This window comes from Emydura macquarii, unplaced genomic scaffold, assembly GCF_026122565.2.
Source record: "Emydura macquarii macquarii isolate MOO-44397 ecotype Brisbane River unplaced genomic scaffold, CSIRO-AGI_Emac_v2 contig_3080, whole genome shotgun sequence".
NCBI lineage: Eukaryota > Metazoa > Chordata > Testudines > Chelidae > Emydura > Emydura macquarii.
Genome location: NW_027133217.1, coordinates 796,523 through 818,182, shown reverse-complemented (window position 1 = coordinate 818,182; position 21,660 = coordinate 796,523). Strand labels below are relative to the sequence as shown.

At 42.7% G+C, this 21,660-nt stretch overlaps 1 protein-coding gene across 1 annotated transcript in view; it reads left to right on the top strand.

The window, feature by feature from the left end:
* The window catches only part of CRHR2 (corticotropin releasing hormone receptor 2), a 237,009-nt gene that overhangs the window by 189,623 nt on the left and 25,726 nt on the right, over nt 1-21,660 (top strand). Inside the window, exon 10 of the mRNA XM_067530389.1 lies at nt 19,895-19,980. Coding sequence (XP_067386490.1) covers nt 19,895-19,980 — 86 coding nt within the window. The remainder of the gene's footprint in view (nt 1-19,894; nt 19,981-21,660) is intronic.

The window sequence follows — 21,660 nt, the reverse complement described above, 5'->3', positions numbered from 1 at the left end:
AGTGTCCATTCCACCTGCTCTGTGCGGGGAGAAAATTCCTCTTTATGCACCTGAGCCTGGATGGTTCCATGCCTGTGCCAGCTAGGATGAATCTAGCCCCTCATCTGTGTCCATCGGTTAAGTGCTGAGTTATTGCAGTTTCAAGCTGGTGGCAAGTGTGTCGACCTATCCCCTTTGAGCTGGAAGATGCACTTAGAACCAAGTGACTGGTCATGTGTGCGAGCTGTGCGCTGCTTAAGAAGCCACACTGCAGTGTAGGCGATGAAGCTCGGGATCTGGCTGTTAAGATTGTCGGCATGTCTATGCTGCAGTCAGAGAGTGTGACTGCAGCTCGTGTAGACATACCTGAGCTGGCTTTGATCTAGCTAGCTCGGGTTCCAATAGTAGTGAACCGCAGCAATCTGGGTTTCAGCATGGGTTAGCTGTCCGAGTAATTACCCCGGGTCCCAGGCAGGCTTGCACAACTCACGCTGAACTTCATGCTGCCATGGCTTCGCTGCTACCTGTACATGAGCTGCAGTTACCGCCCCTCCCCCTATTACTCCCTTGATTGCAGTGTAGACAGACCCTGGGGAACAGAGGATATCAGAAATTCTGTCTCTAGTATAAAAACATATCAATGGATGTCCCGAGAATACTGAAGTATCAATTTATCTCCCTGAAACTTCCTCTAATTCAGCTGGCTGTCCATGTCCTTTCCAGGTTTCCTCACATTCTTTATACAAACTGTGCTCATTATCTTTGCCATTTAGTTAGAACTGGGGCACCAGGACACACAGGACCAGAGTTTCAAAGGAGCTTCACTTTAGAGCTGGCTGGAATTTTTCATTTAAATGGGTTTTGACAAAATGATGCCATTTTGCTGAAATCGACACTTTGAAAATCGTGTCCGTTTAGACAAAGTTTTGTTTTAAAAAACGGAAATGAAGCACTTCAATAAAGTGAAAGCATCCAATTGCAACGTTTGCAGTATGGAACTTTTTGATTTTCTGTTTTGAAACAAAATTCATTGTCTTTATATAAAAAGTTGGGTTTTTTAAAGTCAAAATAAGGAACTAAATGTTTTAGTTTTATCAAAACAGAATGTTTTAGTTAACCGACAACTACGTTTTTCAGAATTTTATTTTGTGTAAAATAATGAAACTTTTTTGTTTTTGTTCCATTCTGGGATGGAAAAAATTCAAAATTGTGGCATTTTCTGTGAAAATCTAGTTCCTGCACACATCTATTCAGCTCCCCTGGAGAGACCAAAATAAGTGGCTAAGTTCTTTTGGAAAATGGCCTTTTAAAAAAACCCAAAGTCCTCCACCCCCATCCAAATTTACTGACATTTTTAATTTTTCATTACTTTTTTCTGCTTTTAATAGAAATGTTTATTGACATTTTTAGTTACAAAAGCTCTGGTATTTGGTGAATGGAAAATTTCAAAACAGGGAACTTCCTACAAGAACTCAGCACCAAGGAGCTGTCACTGCAATACTTATGACCGTATTTTCCCATCCAATATGGGAAATAACCCCATAACACCCTCTCCTCTCTCCTCCCCCCCCCCCCCGAGCACCCCTCCCCCATGAGCACACAATTTTCGAAATCTGGCAGTAGATGTCACAATGGGAGCTGCTAGATGGTGAGCAATTTTGAGAACTTTTTCGAAATGTTCACATTTTTCCTTTACTGAAAAACAGCTTTTTGGTTAATGAACAATTTTGATAAAAATTTTTACTGGAAAAATAACACCAAAAAAGTCACAAAAACTTGACAAACTTCTATACATTGGAGCCCCTTTTTACAAACTAAGTGGGGATTGAGGTGTTTGTAACATTGAGAAAGTCATAAAATTGAACATTGCAAAGTTATTGTAGATACAGTGCTTAAGTTGCTGTCTGGTACACTGCATTGCTTTCTTATTGTCCTTCAAACCACTGCCAAGTGATTTCCAATGCAAAGGCATCAGACTGTGAAGGAATGTCAATTTGTTCTTCATTAACTTCACTTTCACTATGTCATTTTTATTTTCACTATTTTTTCATTTGTCAGCTTGGTGTTCATAAAATCGAGCTTCTGTAATGTCACTTTTTCTTTTCTTTTCTTTTTTTTTTTTTTTGGCAAATAATTTCCATTTAGAGAAAAGTCCATTTTTCAACAACAAAAAGTTTTGTTTGAAAAATGTCCACCTGCTCTTATTAGTATCATTCAGGCAATGCGGACTAAGCTGATGAATCTTTGTAGCTGAAGCACGGCACTGGACAAAGTGCCTTAAATTGGGAACCCGCAAACAAATGAGACAATGACTATTTATTATCTTTACTTTTACAGATGGGTCATGATCTGGCAGCTGACTATGTGTGGATGCACCTCTGAGTCTGTGCAGAGCTTTTCTGAAATTTGTCCACATGTAGACAAATGTAGGATCAATGTCTTGGGCTTGTGACAATTGGAAGATTGACGCCTCTTGTCTCCATCCCCTATATAAAATATACTTACTTACCATTTGTAAAGCTCTCTGAGATCCTCTGATGAAAGCAGCTACATAAGTACAGTCTGTTTTGCTGCTGTTGTGTTTGTTTGTTTAATAGCCATGGGCAGATAATTATAAAAAGGCAGAAATTTAATAGGAAGTTAAAATTGAGTTTTCAGCTGGTAATTAAGTAATTAAGCCGTTAGTTATTCTGCTGCATTTGCAGGAGACTAATCAAGTGATAACCAAAGCTCGCAAGAGTGGGTTATTTGTTTGTTTGTTTTTTAGATAAGGGAGCACAGCAGATCTAATATACTTGGGTTTCAGTTAAACATCTGACACAATACCACAAGGGAAATGATTAGTTAAATTAGAGAAGATGCAGGGCAGTACAAGAACTGTAAGGAGGATAAGGAACTGGCTAAAGGAGAGAAGGCAACAGGTTGTGCTGAAAGATGAATTGTTGTACTGGATGGAGGTTACTAGTGAATTCCTTAAGGATCAGTCTTGAGACCAATGTTATTCAATATTTGTATTAATGACCTTGGAACAAAAAGTAGGCATCCCGCTGATGATACTTAGTTGGGAGATATCATCAATACAGAGGAAGATAAATGTTCTACAGGAAGGGCTGGATGACCTTGAAGACTGAAGTGACAGAAGCTGGATGAAATTCAGTAGTACAAAGTGCAGTCATAATAAGAGTTTCTGCTTCTAAGTGGGGGGCTTATCTGTTGGAAGTCACAAAGGAGGAGACAGACCTGGGTGTGTGGACTGGCCACAAGATGGCTAAGCCATGCATGTAGTGAGGCTGTGAAAAAGGCAAATCCAATCCTAGGATGTATCAGGCAAGCAGAGATAGGGAAGTATTAATGCCATTGTAGAAGGCATTGTGGTAAGACCTCATATGGAATACTGTGTAGAACTGTGCTCACCCATGTTCAAAACAGATGAATTCAAAGTGGAACAGGTTCAGAGAAGAACAAGAAGGAGGATCAGGGGAATGGAGGGCCTGTCATATGAAAGGAGAGCGGAAGAGCTTGGCTTGTTTAGTCTAGCAAACAAGACGGCTGAGGGAAGATATGATCGCTCTCTCTAAATACATCAATGGGTTAAATACCAGGGAGGGTGAAGAGCTGTTTATGTTAAAAGACAATGTTGGCAGAAGAACAAATGGGGATAAACTGGCCATGAACAAAGTCAGGCTGGAAACTGGAAGGTTTCTAACCATCAGAGGATGGAGCTTTTGGAACAGCCTCCCAATAGGAGCTGTGTGGGCAAACAACTGAATTAGTTTTGAGGGAGCTGGACAAATTTGTGAGTGCAATTGTATGATGGGGTTGCTTGTGGTGGTAGGGGCAGGGCTCAACAGCCCAAGGGTTAATTTCAGGTTTATGTCTTGTGTTCCTAAAAGCCCATGCTTCAGGGTTTCAGTTGGCCACCTGCAGGGGTCAGGAATAATTCTCCTGCTCCATTTATTCTTTTTGTTGTTGTTTTTTAATCTCCTTCCTCTGAAGCATCAGGGATGGCCATAGCTGGAGGTGGGATACTGAATGAGGTGGGCTGGTGCTCTGAGGTGATACTGAACATTTTCTCTCTCAGGCTGTCTGGTTCCTGCTCACATATCAAACTGATCAACATATGTGGGCTCAGGAAGGAATATTCTCCCAGGTCAGATCGGCAGTGACTCTAGGGTGGGTTTTTTTTGTTTTGTTTTGTTTGTTTGGGCTTTTTTGCCTTCCTCTGCATCTTATCGGTGCCAGTCACTTGCCAGGATTATCCAGGTCTAATCACTTAATCATTTCCCTGTCATTGCGGTGGCTTTGGGCACTGATGCACCAGTGTCCCCTATTCTCTGCCTGTGACACACCACAGTCTAGTTTGGTTTAATTGAGGTTGTTGGGGTTAGTGTGAGGGTGCTGGATGCTGTTGGTGGCCTGTGACATACAGGAGGGCAGACTAGACGACCTAGTGGTCCCTTCTGGCCTTAAACGTTGACTCGGTCTCCATCTTAATTGAGTACAAACCCCTCCAGCACAATGGATTTTTATACCATCTCCCTGGCGCTTTTTGGCATAATTACGTGCTTGATATAAAAACAAATCAGTAGGTGTTTGGGGGTGGGGTGTTCGTGTGACTAGCACCCTGCTCTGGGACTCTGGAGTGAGACCCAAGTTCCTACCTCTTTTGCTGACTTTAGGCAAGTCACTTCCTCTGTGCCTCAGTTTCTTCTTCTGTGGTGACCCTTGCCCTCCTTCGTAAAGCGCTTCGCAGTTGACCAAGGAAAAGTGCCATGAAAACTAAGGATATGGCTCTTATTATTTAACATTACATACCTGGCTTTTTCATGATCATTTGACCATTAACAAGTCTCACCCACATACACTGCACTCTGCCGCAAACACGAAACCTGGGATGGGGAAGTAGAGAGCAGAATAGCAGGGTGCTGGCTGAGAAGCCCCATGTTTAGTTGACATCCACTGATGCCTCATGGGGAAACTTCAGGAAAATGTTCTCTTTAGAAAGAAGGGTGCCAAAGGATTGGGGGCAGGTTCTCTTCTTCGTCCTTTGCAACACCCCCGTGGCACATAGGGTCAGGAAACAAGGAGATCCCCACATCTGAGTATTCCCTTAGCTTGGGGGAGCCTCCACTGGCGTAGAATGGACGTAGCTGGGTCCTACACACTGCGGTCTGCACACTCCCTCAGGCTAAGGGGTAAGAGTAAGTGGCATGTTGGGGGATCTGGATGGTGCATGGCTGGCACAGAACCGGACCCAGGATGTATGAGCTGGAACCAGCTCTTTGGAGCTCAGCAGACAGCGAGCTCAGTGGAGAACCTAGCCCTGTATATCTTCTGGTTTTCATTTCATTTTACACGAAACCATCCTCTCCATTGCCTAGGAGTTCCGCTGTTGCGGTTACCGCTTTCTCACCCGTAATCAGCAGAGTTAATTGCTGTGTTAATTATGAAGATACCACAAACAGAGCATTGTGTGTGCAGGAGAGTAAAAAAGCAGCAGGAGCGGATAAACTCTCAATAACGCTGCACCCATTTTCTTGCAAATGTTCTTAGCCAAACAAACCGAGAGAACAGATAGATATCGCCGAGAGAGCCAGCGTAAATGGTCTCTCAGTAACCCATTTACCAGTAGGCACTGGTAGCTCCTAAAGCAAATTGCCGTATTCCAGCTGACTCATCCCTATAGAGTCACAAGCAAGTCCTATTCAGACATCAGTAGTTAGAAAGTTTGACAGACTATCCAGTATTTGCATTTTGTACAGCGTCACCTTGAGTCCTGAATCAGGGGTCTGTTACGGCCCCTTTACACTTCTCTGGCAGTGTAAATGGGGTGACCACCTATCCCTTATCTCATTGATTTCTCTTAGGGTGACCACTTGTCCCTTACATTCAGAGATGTCCCTTGACCATTTTAAACATTAAATTGAAGCTTATAATAATTGCATTGTATACTTGAAGGCAGTACAAATGTTCACGTCAGAGAAAAATACATGATATGCTAAGGGAAATGGTATTCCCCTAAAATGTCCCTTAAAATAAAGCATTGTTCCTTGTTTTTCATGTGGTTTTCCGTGAATTCCATCCAACAAAGGCAGTCACCCTAAGTTTAAAAGGGCTGTAAATTGCCTGGGGAATGCCCTGCGTGGCACAGAGCCAGTGGAATAGCCCCTCGCTTCCCTCAGCATGCTAGGGAGCTAGACTGCCTACTCTTGGTTGCCATAACAGTCCCTTGGTGGCCATTGCAGCTGGCTGAAATTTAGAACAGCCCTGAGACTGCTCTAAAATGAGGGAGATGCCAGCCTGGCCACCATACAGACCATGTATCTGGAGAGTAACACCCTAAATAGAGTTCAGATGTACCTGCAAATTGGGCCTTTTCTCATTAGCCTGCATTAGAGTTCTAATTCAGGTCCAGGTGAAGTACAAAGTATTTGCATTGTATAGCTGAGAAAGTTTGATACATTTTAGGATACTAGGCAAGAAAAACGCGCCATCTTTGTTAATTACATAAGAGGGCACAGCTGCACTCTTGTTTGCTCAGGAGACGAGGGCGTGTTGTCTTGGAACCCAGTTTAAAGTATATTTCTGAACATTTTTGCTAAAATAGTCCTCGAATGGCAAAACTGAGATTTTTGTTTCTATTTCCAATTGAGCCTTACGTTTCCCTTTAAAAGTGTAGCCATAAATTGTGCTAAAGCAACTAAATATAATCTCATTCTATGAGGTATATTGACGTCACCTCAAACGAATCACGACTCAAACATCATTCATGACTGTATCTTTAAAGGGCCGAGAAGCGCTGGCTTGATCACACTGAAGATTGAAGTCCTCTATCTAAGTAGGTGAAGTGCAGGCAATGGTAGGCCGAGTTTCCTCACCAATGTGCCGGTATTCCTCTGCCCTGATATAGATAGGGATGAAAGCGTGCCTCAGTCTCCACGCCTATTCAGTCTTGTCTTTGTGTGTGATGTGGACACCTGGCCACTCAGAATGGAAATCAAGTTGTGCATAGACCACCATTAACCTGTGTGACAGCTTTCAGTCTCTACTGATCGGAGGTGGATTTCAAACAATGATGAGTTAAAAACTTTGGGAAAAATTTTCCTAAGTGACTTAAAAGCTGAAGAGCTTGTCTACATGGGGGAATTTACCAGCAGAACTATACCAGTATAACTACACTGCTATTATTGTATTGGTGTAAAATGACATAAGCTATACCAGGAAAACGCACTCTTATTCCCAAAGAATAGTGTCCATGTAGGGCATACACTGGTGTAACTATAATGATATGATTATACAGGTTCAGTTCTGCTGGTACATTTCCCTGTGTAGATAAGGCCTAAAACCCATTTTCACAAGAGACATAGGCTGCTAAGGGCATATCTGTACTACAGCCGCTACACCAGTAACCCTATGGAGCTGCAATGGGTTCTGCTGTAGTGCCATAGGGTGGACGCTTCCGACATCAGCGGTGGAAGGGGCTTTTCCATTGATGTAGCTAATCCATCTCTGAGAGGCTGTTGCTAGGCTGACAGAAGAATTCTTCCAGCAACTTTGCTGCATCTCCACTGGGGATCAGATTGACCTAACTGCGGCACTCAGTATGAAACGTTTCACAGCCCCAAGTGACGGAGCTGGATTGAGCTAATTTTTAAGTGTAGACTCGGCCAAGGTCTTGTTAAAAGTCAACGGGGATTTAGGCTCCTACATCACCTAGGGTACGTCTACACTGCAATAAAAGACCTGCAGCATGATCAGCTGATGCGGGCTCATGGGGCTCAGGCTGTGGGGCTATAAATTGCAGTGTAGACATTCAGGCTTGGGTTGCAGCATGAGCTCAACAAGCCTGTGGAGTGACAGAGCCTCAGACCAGGCTTCAGCCTGAGCCTGAACATCTACACTGCACTTTTTAGTCTTGCAGCCTGAACCCTGTGAGCCTGAGTCAATTGACCTGGGCTTTGAGACTTGGTACCGGGTGTTTTTACTGCAGTGTAGACATCCCCTTCAGCGTTCTGGAAAATGTTTACCCATTGAACCTGATCCACCATTGCCCTGCACCACGTGCAATCAATTCTACCAGTGCAAAATTAATGCAAAGGGGGTGTGCAAATTGTCACCATTCTGATTTTGTACTTACCTTTACTACAGGGCAATAGAGAATAAAGGTTTCAGTGTCTTCTTACTCATCCCCAGATCTATCCTGAGACCATAATGTTTGATGCTTGAGTCTCAAGGCACCATCGTTCTGAATGGTGCAGGAAGCATGCTTGCTTAATTGCTTTCTTTGTAGTTTTGGAAGCAATAGAAATGTTTTCATAAATTGAAAATTGGAAGATAGGGCCCAGATTACTCTTTTGTCAGCAGCTTTTTCTTTATTATCAGAGCCAAAGGAACCCATGAATATAATATATAAAATGTGTATCCTACATTCTGTGCCCCATAGCCTATCTCTTTAGCTAGAAAATTATGAGAGAGAAAATGTAACTCATAAGTATTTTATATTTCTTTTTTGTCCCTTGATGCATTCCGGTCTTGGCAAAGTGCCAAAGGAGATGCAGCCTTGCAAATGTGTTTGATATTCTGAAATTCAATTTCTTGTGGTGTTGCAAAATAGGGTGCAGTTAAATGTTTTCTGTTGGAATGTGTCATGCTAATCCCATTATCTCTGCTCAGACTAGCATAGTCTGGTTTTAATTTAATCTCTCCGTCTGGGGGGATGGCACAGGAGGCGAAGAGTTGAGAATCCATGCCAACGCATTAAATTTCAACATGAATTTCCTGAGAAGTAATAAGACTTTATTTGATATAGTGCCTGCCACGCTATCCATCTCCGAGGCAAGCCATCAGAAGGTTACGAGAATATTGTAATACACACATGGCCAACCATCAGTAAATGAGCAGTTGATTCAGTTGATTGAACCTCCTCTGCTCAGCATCCGATGGTATTAACTAACCCCTGGCACTGAATCTGAATCACTCTGCGATATTTCTGGGAGCTAAAAGTTTGTTAACATTCAGTATTTAAACCACTAGACCTCAGGACTCCTCTGCTGACTGGTTTATAACATTTAGACAGTTCAAAATTTGCTTTAGCTTTAACAGTCATTGAGGGTTATTTTTATGATTGAGAAATAAGCCATTTTCTGACCTGTGCATTTTGGACCTGAATGAAAATAATTCACAGAGATAAATTCACCACTGGTGTAAGTGGGTAGGGGGACCAGGATTCTATTCCCAGCTATGCCACTGTTTGGCATCGGGCAAGTTACAGCGCTGCTCTGTGCCTCAGTTTCCCCATCTGTAAAATGGAGTTAATGCTTTGGACTTCCTTTGTAAAGGGCTTTGAGATCTGTGCGTGTCAAGCTCTAAGAAGAGCTAAGTGTTATTACATTAATGGAGGCAGGTTTGCTTACAACAATGTGGAATTTGACCCTTTTTCTCTGTGGTTCGCTTGAGATAATGACTTACTGATCTGCTATCAATTACTATGTGTGGAGTTTCACTTTATCATAACATAAGAAGACAAGAGCAACATTAAGCAGGCTGTTTAATAGATGGACAAAGGGATGTAGCAAATCCTCCATCACTTGGCATCTTTAAATTGAGCCTGGATGTCTTTCTAAAAGAGAGACTGTAGCTGAACCCTAAGGCCTGGTCTACACTGCCAGCAAAATTCGGCGGCAGTTAACAGGAGCTCCACGTAGCTTGCGTAACTCCCGTCAACTTCGTAACTTCTGTTCAGCGCACCATCTCCACTGTGCTGCGCCAACAGGAAATGCGTACCCGTCGATGCAGCGCTATGCTCTTTGCGGAGGTGGTTTTATTAGATCAGCTTCCGGATCGATTGAGTGTGTCTCAGTCAAACCGGAAAAATCAATCTGACAGCAGTGAATTTGCCGCCATCAGTGTAGACATAGCCGAAGTTACTGGGTTTGATGCAGGAACCACTGAGTGAAATACTGTGGTCTGTTATGCAGATCTGAGTAGATCATAGCAGTCCCTTTTGGCCACAAAATCTATACAATTTTATCACTGTGAAAAATAGCAATCCAATAAGCTTATTTCTCTCCTTGTTTTTAGGCTTAGTACAGCACTGTTTAATGGAGACTGCCAACAGGCCAGTGTTTGTAGGAGAGACCACAAAATACAACAAAACCTCTTTGATTAATCAGGTTAGAAAAATCCTGACTGAAGACAGAGCTAGAGCCAAGTAAGCAAAGCAGGGCTGATGTTTGTAATACCAAGGAATATTCTTCTATATGTCTAATGGGATTAAATTACAAATCAGTGTGGCATTAACAGACTTGCAGAAAGGAAGCTTTAAATTCTGGCTACACACTAAGAAATTGTGAACCATCAAAAGATTTGAAGTAGTTTTGAATTCATGTAACCAGTTATCATTGTTTGACAAGCAGAACCCAGTTCTGCCACAGATTTCCTGTGTGATCTTTGGTATGTCATTTAGCTTCTCTCTGCCTCAGTTCCTATCTGTAAAATGGAGGTAATCACACTTCTCTACCTCACAGATTGTCAGGTGTAATATGGGTCATAGAAGTATCAGAAACAGATAAGAGAGGTTGGATGTTTTCCTTGATGTTGGAGCCTGAGAGTAGATGCTATGCATATTTCTGGGTGAAGCCGCAGAGGCAGGTTTGATTGAATTTTTAAAAACGAAAATGTTAAAATTAAGAAAAGAGGGAAAAGCATGTTTTAAAAGTTTGGAATATGTGTTCAGTTCAGATAGTCATCCCAGAAGGTCAGCAATTTACCCAAACTTGTTTGGGGTTTTTTTGTTTTGTTTTTTGAGATTGCTACAATGAGCTCGAATTTCTCATGCAAATAAGCTTCTTTGTGAAATTTCTGAAGCTTCTGCCCCATCAATAAATCTCACCAAATAGCCTCCTGCTAAAAGAGCATGCTATTTTAGTACTTTCTGTCTGATCCTGGATGGAATCAGGAAGTGAATTTAAAAAAAAAAAAAATTTCAGACCCTCCAAAAGTTTTAGTTCAATGTTGATTCTAAAAATGGACAAAGGTTCCAGGAGGGAGTGGGAGAGTCGTTTTAAAAAAACCTGGTTCTCCCATCTCCTCTTGCCAGAGATACTGAGGCAGGAATAACCAAATGTCTTCAGGGAAGGGATCCTCAGATGTAGACAAGAATCTGTATCACATAAGCCCTCAACCGCAGTTTTCTAAATTAGTTCTTAGTGGGAACCTTGTTTGCTTCTCCTGGAGATGGTTTTGAACATCGCAACACCTCACAGCTGGCATTCTGATGTGCCCCATCCTCTACCCATTCTAGAGATCTTGATGTTCTAGCACCTGCATTTTATAGGCCCCCCTCCGTTTTAGATGTAGCATCTATGCCAAGTACACATGGAATCATTAAGGCAGATAGAATAGCAAGTCAGAGCTGGCAAGTTTTGTACTTTAAAGGCTGGTCACAGCCACGCCATAGGAAGAAGAGGCAGAGTTAGCCAAGCCTACGGGTATGTCTTCACTGCACATCTAAGCCAGGTTCTTGCCCCAAGTTCCTGTAGCACCTCCACAGAAAACCTTCTGAGCTACTTTCAGCTAAACTAGCTGACCCAGCTGGGAGAATAGGTTAGCGTCTGAGCGCCAGTTTAACGCAGGCGGGAGCACACCCACTTGCAGTAAGGACACAGGCAAAAATCACTCGAGTGCGGATAGTCCTCCAATCCCTTCCCACAATTCTCCCCGAAGGACAGACAAGTTCGCACGCATCAGACACAATTGATCGAGAAAGAATTCTAGCGTGTCTCAGCACAAAGAACCCTGGGATACGCCCCGGACACCCATGGGTAAGTGCAGAAATGGTGAGGACTGTGGGCCCTTGCTATGAGGATGCTCACAACTGGGTTAGGCTATCCAGCGTGCTCAGAGCCAGGTACCAATCACTCAGGTTAACTGTGCAGTGAAGACATACCCTCCATGTGAATTTCCCCCAAAGACTGTTCCTAAATCTCTCAAGCAAAGCTTTGATTCTAACTCAAAGGGAAGAGTGCCATCTACTGGACCATAAGTAACACTTCCTCAAGTGTCTGCTCCGTGGTAGGTGTTCCATGGAGGTCTCGTAGGGTTTGTCTACCCTGCAATTAAACAGTGGCAGCTGGTCTGTGTCAGCTGACTCAGGCTCGCAGGGTTTGGGCTAAGGGGCTGTTTAATTGCAGTGTAGATGTTCAGGCTTGAGTTGGAGCCCAAATTCTAGTACCAGCCAACTCCAGCTTTCAGCCAAACCTCACAGCAAACCAGTTTGAAGACTGAAAATGTTTGGTTACCTTTCCTTTGCGTGCCTCCCTCAGCAGCAGCCCAGGTTCTGCTAGCCAGAGTTAGGCTTCAGTTAATATACACCTGGATAGCCCCATTGTCTTCTGGCTTCAGTGACCCCTTTGATTTCATTGCGGTTGGACAGGTATAGCTGACTGGCTCCATAGTTGGAACTTAATTCTGTTGATGGTGTATGAGGTAGAATAGAACCCAGTTCTCTTCCTTAACCACTCAGAGACTGTGGTAGAATGGACCGTGTAGGGAGATGTGGAAGGGGGAGTGGTTTTCAAATCCTATGAGAATATTTGATCTCCCAAAAAATTTTCCCATCCCAAATCAGGATGAAAAGTTGAAATCTTCAAAAATGTCATCAACCGATAATTCAAAAAAAAAAAAAAAAAATTCAAATCAAGTCAATTGAAATATTTCCTTTACATTGACCTTTTTAAATGAATTTGTACTGGGAAAAAAAAAGTAAAAACAATCAAAAGCTGAAACTTTTTGTATAGAAAATGTCTAAATGGGACATTTTGACAATTTCAACTCCCCTGCCCAAACATTTTTCCAATCGGGAGATTTATCAAATCTGACTCTTTCCGGGGCTAACTTTCAGTTTCAGTAAATTGGCATTTTCTGATGGAAAAATGTCACATCTGAAAATTTCCAACCAGCTCTTTGTGTAACTTTCCAGAGGAGCAATGTCTCACCTGAGGGCCATACAGTATTATTTCAGGAAAGTTCAAAGGTCCATAATCAATACTTTAATTATTTCCTAGGCTTAAGGAAGCCTGTTGAGCACATATTCTGTTCTCTGGGGATCTCCCAGCCTGGTGCTGAAACATGCAGAATTGCTCTGTCCTCCCAACCTTGCACTTTGGTAAGATTCCTCTGGGGAAGCTGCAGAGCAACTACTGCAGAAAACTACACAGCTGAGACTTGACATATTCCAGATTCACACCAGAGCTCCCCTGTGGCTGTTGGGGAGGTAGAGCGAGGCAGGTGGAGAAGCAGTGCCCCCTATTGCTTTCTGTAGCAAGGAGACTGATTCAGACAGTTCAGTTTTAAAATGGTAGGGCCTGGTTAGCAAGCACAGTTTCAGTGCATAATAACGTTGAAGTGTGTTTGAGATCTATGGATGAAAAGGGCTATAGAAAAACACAATGCTAACACAATAACCCTTGAGGGCCACAGTTTACAGTTTTAGTCTACTGAAGGACACAAAGGTTGGACACCACTGACTTAGTGTCACAATGTGGGGTGCAGTCTGGACCAGTGATGGGCTGCGTCACCACCTGTGCTCCTCCTCACCTCACCTCACCTCCTCACCTCCTAACCTGTGCTCCTCACAAACAGCCAAATATCAGTCAGGTCACACCTGAGTATCTGTGTATAGCTACAGCCTGCTAGCAACACTGACTCCAGCAGCCTGGGTTCTACCTGCTGGGTGACCACAACACACACTCAGGTCCAAATTTCCCCCCAAAATATGTAAGCTACATTGTCCAGCCTTTCCGGGACAGTTCAAATATCACAAGTCCTTTTCCCCAGTAAGAGGTCACTATACAACAGTTTGCTACTTTAGTTGGAGTTACCCAAAATTTCAGTTTAAAACCGACACCAGATTAGTTTGATTAAAGAATAAACAAGTTTATTTAACTACACATAGAGAGGTTTTAAATGAGTAGAAGTGCAATGTATTAAAGTCAGAAATGAATACAAGAGAAATAAAGATAAAACGCTTTCTAGTGCTAAAACTTAACAAAGTAGACTTGGCTCAACATCAAAATCCTTAGCAGATGCTCCCAGCCACAGGGCTAACCAAATTTCAGGTCAGGATCTCTCCCAAAGTCAAATGGCTTCTTCTTTTATCATCTTGGGTGAAAGGGAAAAAGAGAGAGACCTTGGGGTGTGTTTGCCCCTCACTTTTATAGTCCAGTCACCTTTGAAATGCTTTTTCCTGAGGATTACACCTAGATAAAATTCATTCCCACTATGAGGTTGGACTCATGGGATCTTGTAGTGAAAGAGGCTCCATGCTGCTTGTTAAAATGTAGCTCAATCTGTTCCTATCCTCCTTCTCTGCCAAAGAATGGCCACTTGACACTTGATTCTCCCCCACAAAAATATTGGTCTTCATCCCGCCCCATCATCTGCATAGAAGTCAGTTGCATTATATAGTCTAAGGCTCTGCAATCCTTGAACAAAAGACATTAGCAAGTAAAAATCATATTATGTTATCTATTGGTAATTCTTTATTAACCTTCGTATAGGACTGTCACTGCTACATATGGACTGTGAAGGGCTGCTGAAGTCTCCTGTTACGTATTTTATAGGCAGGTCACTATCTGCATTTCAGCCAACACCATAGTGTTATATAGCATTGCTCTGAGTCATTCCCTCTCTATTATTGTGCATTAAGGGCTCAGCTCAATTAGCAGCCCACTTCTTTCTTGAGACTGGAAGACGAGGCAGACTGGCAAAATGAAAAACTAAAAAAAAAATTTTGATGCATGAAACTGATGGCTCTGGGGTTTCTAGGTGGAAATACTGCAAATAAGTAGTTCTTTGGGGATGTATTTTCGCTGCTCGAGACAAGGCAGCGCTGGAGGGTGGTAATAGGAAATACCATATAACTGTGAATTATGGAATGAAATGAAGAGGATGAGAATTTAGGCTGAATAGTTGGAAGTGGTGGTGTCTGTTGCATCATGGAAGAGTCGGATCTGAATGAGATTTCTTACCCTTTGACGCTGACCATGGGCATCTGATAAGCCCCTGCACTCTAAGCTGTAGCATGACCCAGGCAGGTACCGTGAATGCTGTCCCACGCACAGCTCTACAGATGCGCCTCAATCCCAACGTGAAGCATCCTGGACATTCCAGGCCAGGATTTTTCATGGGCAGAGACAAGTGTGTATGTGCTGAAGCAGATATAAAAGTTAGGGCGGGTGAATGCCTCTTTGTTCCTTTTATTCTATCTCTTGGCCCATACCGGTGACTTTTTCCTCTCTGTTCTCCAGGAATTGATCTAATCCAGTTTTCAATAATTTAAGCACTGGGGCTTCTTCCATTGTTTCCCATGGGAGACTATTCCACATCCTGCTATAAGCCAAAAGGAGTTACTGTGATGCTTGTAAGCTTTGAAAGGGGGGACTTTTGTAATGAAAGAGCTCCATCTGATTCTAATGTCAAGGCAACGTGGCAGGGCAATTAAAAAGGGAATTAAGAAACTGGCAGAATATTAGTGCACTTAGGTCAAGATAACAGTATATAATGCTTCAATGAGATAGCTGCTTTGCATTCAGTTTGGGTTACTAAATCATAGGGTGGATTTTACAGCATTTCAGAAAGCTGCAAAGAGCAGCAAATGGATTAATATTTACATTTTCTGCAAATGAAGAGATAGCAAGTATGGGGCTGTTTTTATTAGAGACACAATTATACAAATTATAGATGGGAAAAGATGTGTTTGAGGCCATTTAGTCCATCCGGCTGCCAGGACTGGTTTGGCAGGGAGCAGGCAAAATGATCTCAGAGATCATTTAAATTCCTAATTTCTCCAGCAGGTCAGATAAAATTATGAGGTCTAAGTAGCTGAACTGTACAAAGGGGTGAGAAGGAATCAAAGAAAGCCAAGCCCTGCCATGCCTTGAACAAATGCATACATCTCCCCTGCTTTTTATGCCACTTTGTTGGGTCTTCTGCATTTAACCCTCATCCAATTCATCCCCAGGGCATTCTTCCACATAAGACATTCAACCCTCCTTCTTGACCTGATGTACCATCTTCACAGAAACACAGATGGAAATCCCAGCCCAACTAAAGTCAGTAACAAAATTGATTTCAATGGATCAGGATTTCACCTATAAATTTTGAGGCCAGAAGTGACAATTGTGATCATCTACTCTGACCTCCAGCATAACACAGGCCATACAATTTCGGCCAGTGATTCCTGCATCCAGTCCTGTCATTTTGGTTGAACTAAAGCATATCTTTTAGAAAGACATCCACTCTTGAGTTAGACCCTGACTCAAGAAAAGCATCCTTATGCAGGGGAACACTTTAAAGACAATGGGACTTAGATACATGCTTAAAACTAAGTGTGTGCTTAAGTGTTTTCAAGTCAGTCCCAAAAGAACAATTCTTCCAAGAAGATCATGACTCATAATCTTCTCCTCAAATTGACTGTGTATAATTTAAAAAAGGAAACAAAACGCATGAGTAATTTGCAGGCAGTAGATGTCAGGGCTCTGAAAAAACGAGGCCGTATTTTCTACTCTACCTATCCTAGAAGCATGTTTAAAATAATATTACGCTGTCTTGTTCAAAAGGGAAAGTTGAATAGGGAGGTAGAGTTCCAGACCAGACCACTGGGGGAGCTGTCAGAAGTGGGGAGCTATTGTCCCCTCAGGCAATTTAACATCATCAGCCTGGGAAATATGAGTGGATGTGGACAGAAAAGCCGGCCCTCATGGAAAAAATACAGTGAGATGTAGGAGTTAGTGAGGATAAGGATTTAGCATGACTATGAGAGACTCTTCCCTTTGATTGGCTCAGCTGATGCTCAGTCTAAAAAAAACCCATCCCGAGGGAGTTCAGGACAAATCAAGGATAAGAAGAATGCTGTGCAGAAAGGAGAGCCCGGGGCAGCAGAGTTAATGCTGGACCCGGAGAAGTTACTGTAAGATACAGATTGAGTCTTACTGCAATAAGTTCTGTTCAGCATCCCAAGAGGTGCCCCAACCCTCCCTTCCTTTCCAGGTGCAACACTTGAGCACCATTAACCCAAGCAACTGCCGGAGGTTACTGTTAACCATTGTCCTCCTAACCCCATGGCCCCCACCACTGGTATTGGCTGGTAACCTTTGCTATGTCTTGCCTTAATTTAGGGCCCAGGCCTTACTCCTGTCAGTTCCGTTAAAATGAAAAAATGGGGAAGTTCCTAGACTTGTGGCTGCCTAAACCTGAGTATGTACTGGAGACCCATCTGACTTTAATGAACCCGTGCATTTCACACACGGCCGAATACCTAGACTCTTTCACAGGTCCACAGTGGGATCCTCAGCTGCCACTCTGTTCCTGGAGCTCCACAGTCACTTGCTTTAACACACAGCTTGCTTAGTTGTTTGGCACCACATGCAGCAGGCCACAAAGTTTGGAGAAGCAAATGTTGTGCAGAACAGAACCTTACATAGCCATGGGGTGCAACTCTGCATCACTTGAAACACTGGGGTTTTTTTTCTCTCTGATCCATGGCATCTGCTTCAAGTCTTTAAAGCTCCTCTGTCCTTCTCCCTCTCTTTTCCCTAAATTTTTTGGCAAGACCATTTGCAAAGAAATGGTCATTTTTTATTAAACTTCTACTGTGCCTCCCCTCAATAATCTCCAAGTGCTGCCTGGTAATTGCTACTTTGCAACAATAAATAAAACATACATTTATCGCCAATACAACTTATTACAAAGCAGCAAATTGGTGACAAGTCCCCAAACAAGTTTTGTATTAAAACACACGACACCAATACTCCTGGGACAGAGAAACAGCTGGAGAACCTGCTATCAAAGCAAGCAAGAAAGTCCAGATATTAAACTGTGTGCATAATATCCAAATATTGATTTCACCCCAAAGGGTCTCAAGAAAACAGTTTTGAAATTAAGCTATTCATAATAATTATTCCTTGAAAGAAAAGCGCTTGGGGGTTTTGAGGCATAAATGAATAAATGACAATGCACCAGAATGGATATCTACACTAAGTAGACTATCAAGAACGGGAGGCTAGGGGGGAAACCCATGCAATTATAATGTTACTGGAATGTAGGCACTGCAGGGAAATAATTTTGCTTCAGAAATCTTACAATAATTCACTTTTTATCTTAGAGATGTTGAAACCTCTGTCACTATTATTATTTACATAGGGCCATAGGGGTATCCGGTGTGTTACAAGAGACAGACAAGTTGCAAATGTAATATGTTGGTTTTGAATGTATTGTCAAGGCTCCTACGGGCTGGATAAAAGCCCACTATATACCCAGAGCTGAGGGAGTTATTCCTGTAGTTCAAATGGCAGTGGGCTGAGCTAACACTCCAGGGTTCTATCTCCACTGGTGAGGGTGGTATCTGTATGTCTGAGGCCACAAGTACATTTCACAGTGGGAGAAATGGAGGTCCACAAAAGTTGAGGAATGTGCCCAAGGTGGCTTTTAAATTGGCATCAGAATGGGATTAAAACTAAATTTTCCTACCTCCCAGTCACATATCAATCCACAGAAATCACTTAATCTGTTTTAGTTTCCTCATCTGTACTATTTATCTATCCATATATTGTGTCTGTGCACATCTGAAATCCTGCCTATTTTGAGATTTTAGCAGTTTGGGAGGAAAAGCATTGACTCAGTTTTACAGATGGCAGTGTTGAGGCTCAGAAAAGAGTCAAGTGCCATGGTCAATGTCACACAGCAATGCCCCATCAGAATCGGATTTTGACCTTCAGAAAAGCAATTTTATTTTTGTGTGCGTGAAAACCACTCTTGGCATTTTTCAACAAACACCTGGATAGTGAACAATTATTGGCACAACACTTTATTAAATAACTTCTAAATTTCGTCCCATTGATCCAATGTCACCGCAGACTCAGGACCGGGCATCATTCCACAAAATAGTATTCGGTTACAGACATTTTACCCAGCTTCTACTGTGGTGAAACAAAGGCCATGTCTTCACTACGCGCTAAGGGGGCAATGTCCGTGCCTGCATACAAATGCTTGCCCTGCTCTCATCGAGCTAGCAAGAGCATTAACAGCAGGGCCGCCTTGGCAGCACAGGTAGTGGCAGCAGAGGTACGGCTTAGCTGTGCCAAGTATGTACCCACCTGAAACCAATGGGACATCTGCCTAGACACCTTCACGATAGGACTTCCCTCCTTTGGGCTTCCTTAGCTAAGCTGCTGTCTTGAACCAGTGTAAAGCTTGTGTAAGTGACACAAACTGTATTTTGTGTCTGGCTGAAACCTTTCTAAAGTGGATCACTATGAATGCTTTACATTTACATTGATATTTTGGGAAGATTCGTTGTTTAATATTTTATTTTTCAGGTACATCCTTTATAATGTCACTGCAGGATTGTCCTTGCTTTTTTACTCTGAGTAAAATACTACAATGCTTCCATTCATGACAGTGAATATCAGGGCTGATTAGTAGGTGTTTCCAAATCTGCATCAAGCTCAGACATGACCCTCCAGCAGAAAGCAGGCTTGGGAAGGGAATGATGAGTTTACAGGCTTAGAAAATAGTTCTGGAGCCTCTCATCCAGATTCTTTACTAGTCCTTGGCATCCCGCCTGGCTGGAAGAGTTCTATTTGCCTCAGGGTGGGAGGGCTAAACCAGCATGGCCTCATAGTTGGTTTCGCAAACCTCTTTTCAGATGGCACCTTCTTCTGCTGTCCAAAAGTCACTAGATTCCATGATGTACACTGATATCCTGGGGGAAAGCCCAGCACCACTGAAGTCAGTGGCTAAACTCTACTTGATTTCAGTGGGATCAGGATCACTGTACATGACTACTGATGTCTCTTCTCAGTATATCTCCTATTTTAGCTCACTGATCTCTTTCTTTTTCCTCCCCTTTTTCCAGATAAATTTTGTATTTCTATTTAACATAGTTAGGATTTTAATGACAAAACTGAGAGCTTCAACCACTTCAGAAACAATACAATACAGGTAAGTTGGACTGCGTTTTTCACAGTTGTTTACAGAAATGTTCTGACCTCCCCTATGCAGCATGCACACTGTGGGGTTTTATTAATTAGATACCTAACACACTGCATACGCCACCACTTGCCCGGACATTGTTCTGCCTTTTTATTTGGGAATTGTACACCTGGTCTTGGTAACTGTATCCTCCTTATTCTTTAGGGATACCCTGTTAGGTCACAGTATCACTGTCCATGGGGCAGGTTGCTTTGTTGAGTTTTTTTAAAGCACATCTGAAGAAATTTGCATGCATTTTTGCACCATAGATGAAATGAGATGCAGACTGTTGGGATTTACATGCAGATAAATCCGTGCTGCTGAAACTCTTAACTGTTTATATGCTTCAGGGGGAATTTGGCCCAATGTCACTAGCTAGTTTGGCCTGGTGTAAAATGTGATACGCCGAGAAGGTAACTTTTTCCTCTACAGTAAAATATGATTGGTTCATGGGAGGAGAGCATTTAACTATCTTTTTCAAAATATACTACAATAGCTATACATATAACATTTTTCTGTAATCCACTGCACTGATGACTGGAATATTTATTGAATTTAGTTGGCTGATGAGTGTAGAAATACAGAGTCTGTACCAAATTGCCTCTCTGCCTAGGCCCACAATTTTGTGGGTGCATATAATAGTACTTTAACTTCCAAATAAAGAGTTGATGTATGTGTGGGCACAACTTCGAGTCCCTATTCTGCATTCCTCAATTCCCAGCAAAGGCAGTGAGAGTTTGAGGGAAACGAGGAATAGTACAGAATTGAATCATATTCTTGCACCTACAGATCAAGGAGATAGACACAGAAATGTTACTGTTTGTGCCCACAGATTACGGTACATCCAGATACATGGAGAAATGGAGAGGCTCTAAGCACCTTGCAGGAAATGCTGAGTGCCCTCCACTCCCAATGACTTCAACACCTTGCAAGACTGGGCTGTTAGAGTACAGAGTGAGACCCTTTATGGCTATGCAGGTCTCCCAAGCTCTGCAGGGGCTTTGGGGGTGGCACAACTGAGACTCACCAACACATCTATCACTACTGTGTGAAATCTCAGGTTTCCAAGCTGTGGGCTGTACCCTGAAGTCTGTAAGCCGGCCTGCTCTTGGCTTCAAGGGGAGAGCTTCGCCTGAGTAACATGGCTTTGGTGTTCGGTCCACTGCTGTCCTTGTGCTTCTGTCTGTTGAACACAGTTTCAGGGTAAGCTGTGAGATTAATGCAGGGGCCTGGTGCTCCTGCTTCAATTCCCCTCTGCACAGTCACTGAGAAAGGAAGCCTGCGTGGTGGAAAAGAATTCCGTTCTTCCTGCTCTCAAACCTCATGCAGTGATTCTCGAACCAAAAGGGGGAAAGATTAAGATCTCAGCTTCTTGCTCTCTCTCTGGTGAATGCTGGGGCACTTGAAAACATTCCCAAACAACTTGAATAAGAGTAGTTGGCTTTGTCCCTGGACAAGTGGTGGTGGTCTGATTTTTGTCACAAATTGTTTTCATGAAGCTACAAAGATGCTCCTGCACACGGAGAATAAAAAGCCATTTAGATGTCATGCAAGTCTCATGCGGTGCATTGGGGGTCCCTCGTGTTTCAGCTAGCGTCTTAAACCTAACAGTGGTAATGTCACGTCAAAAACTGCCCTTATTAAATGGTT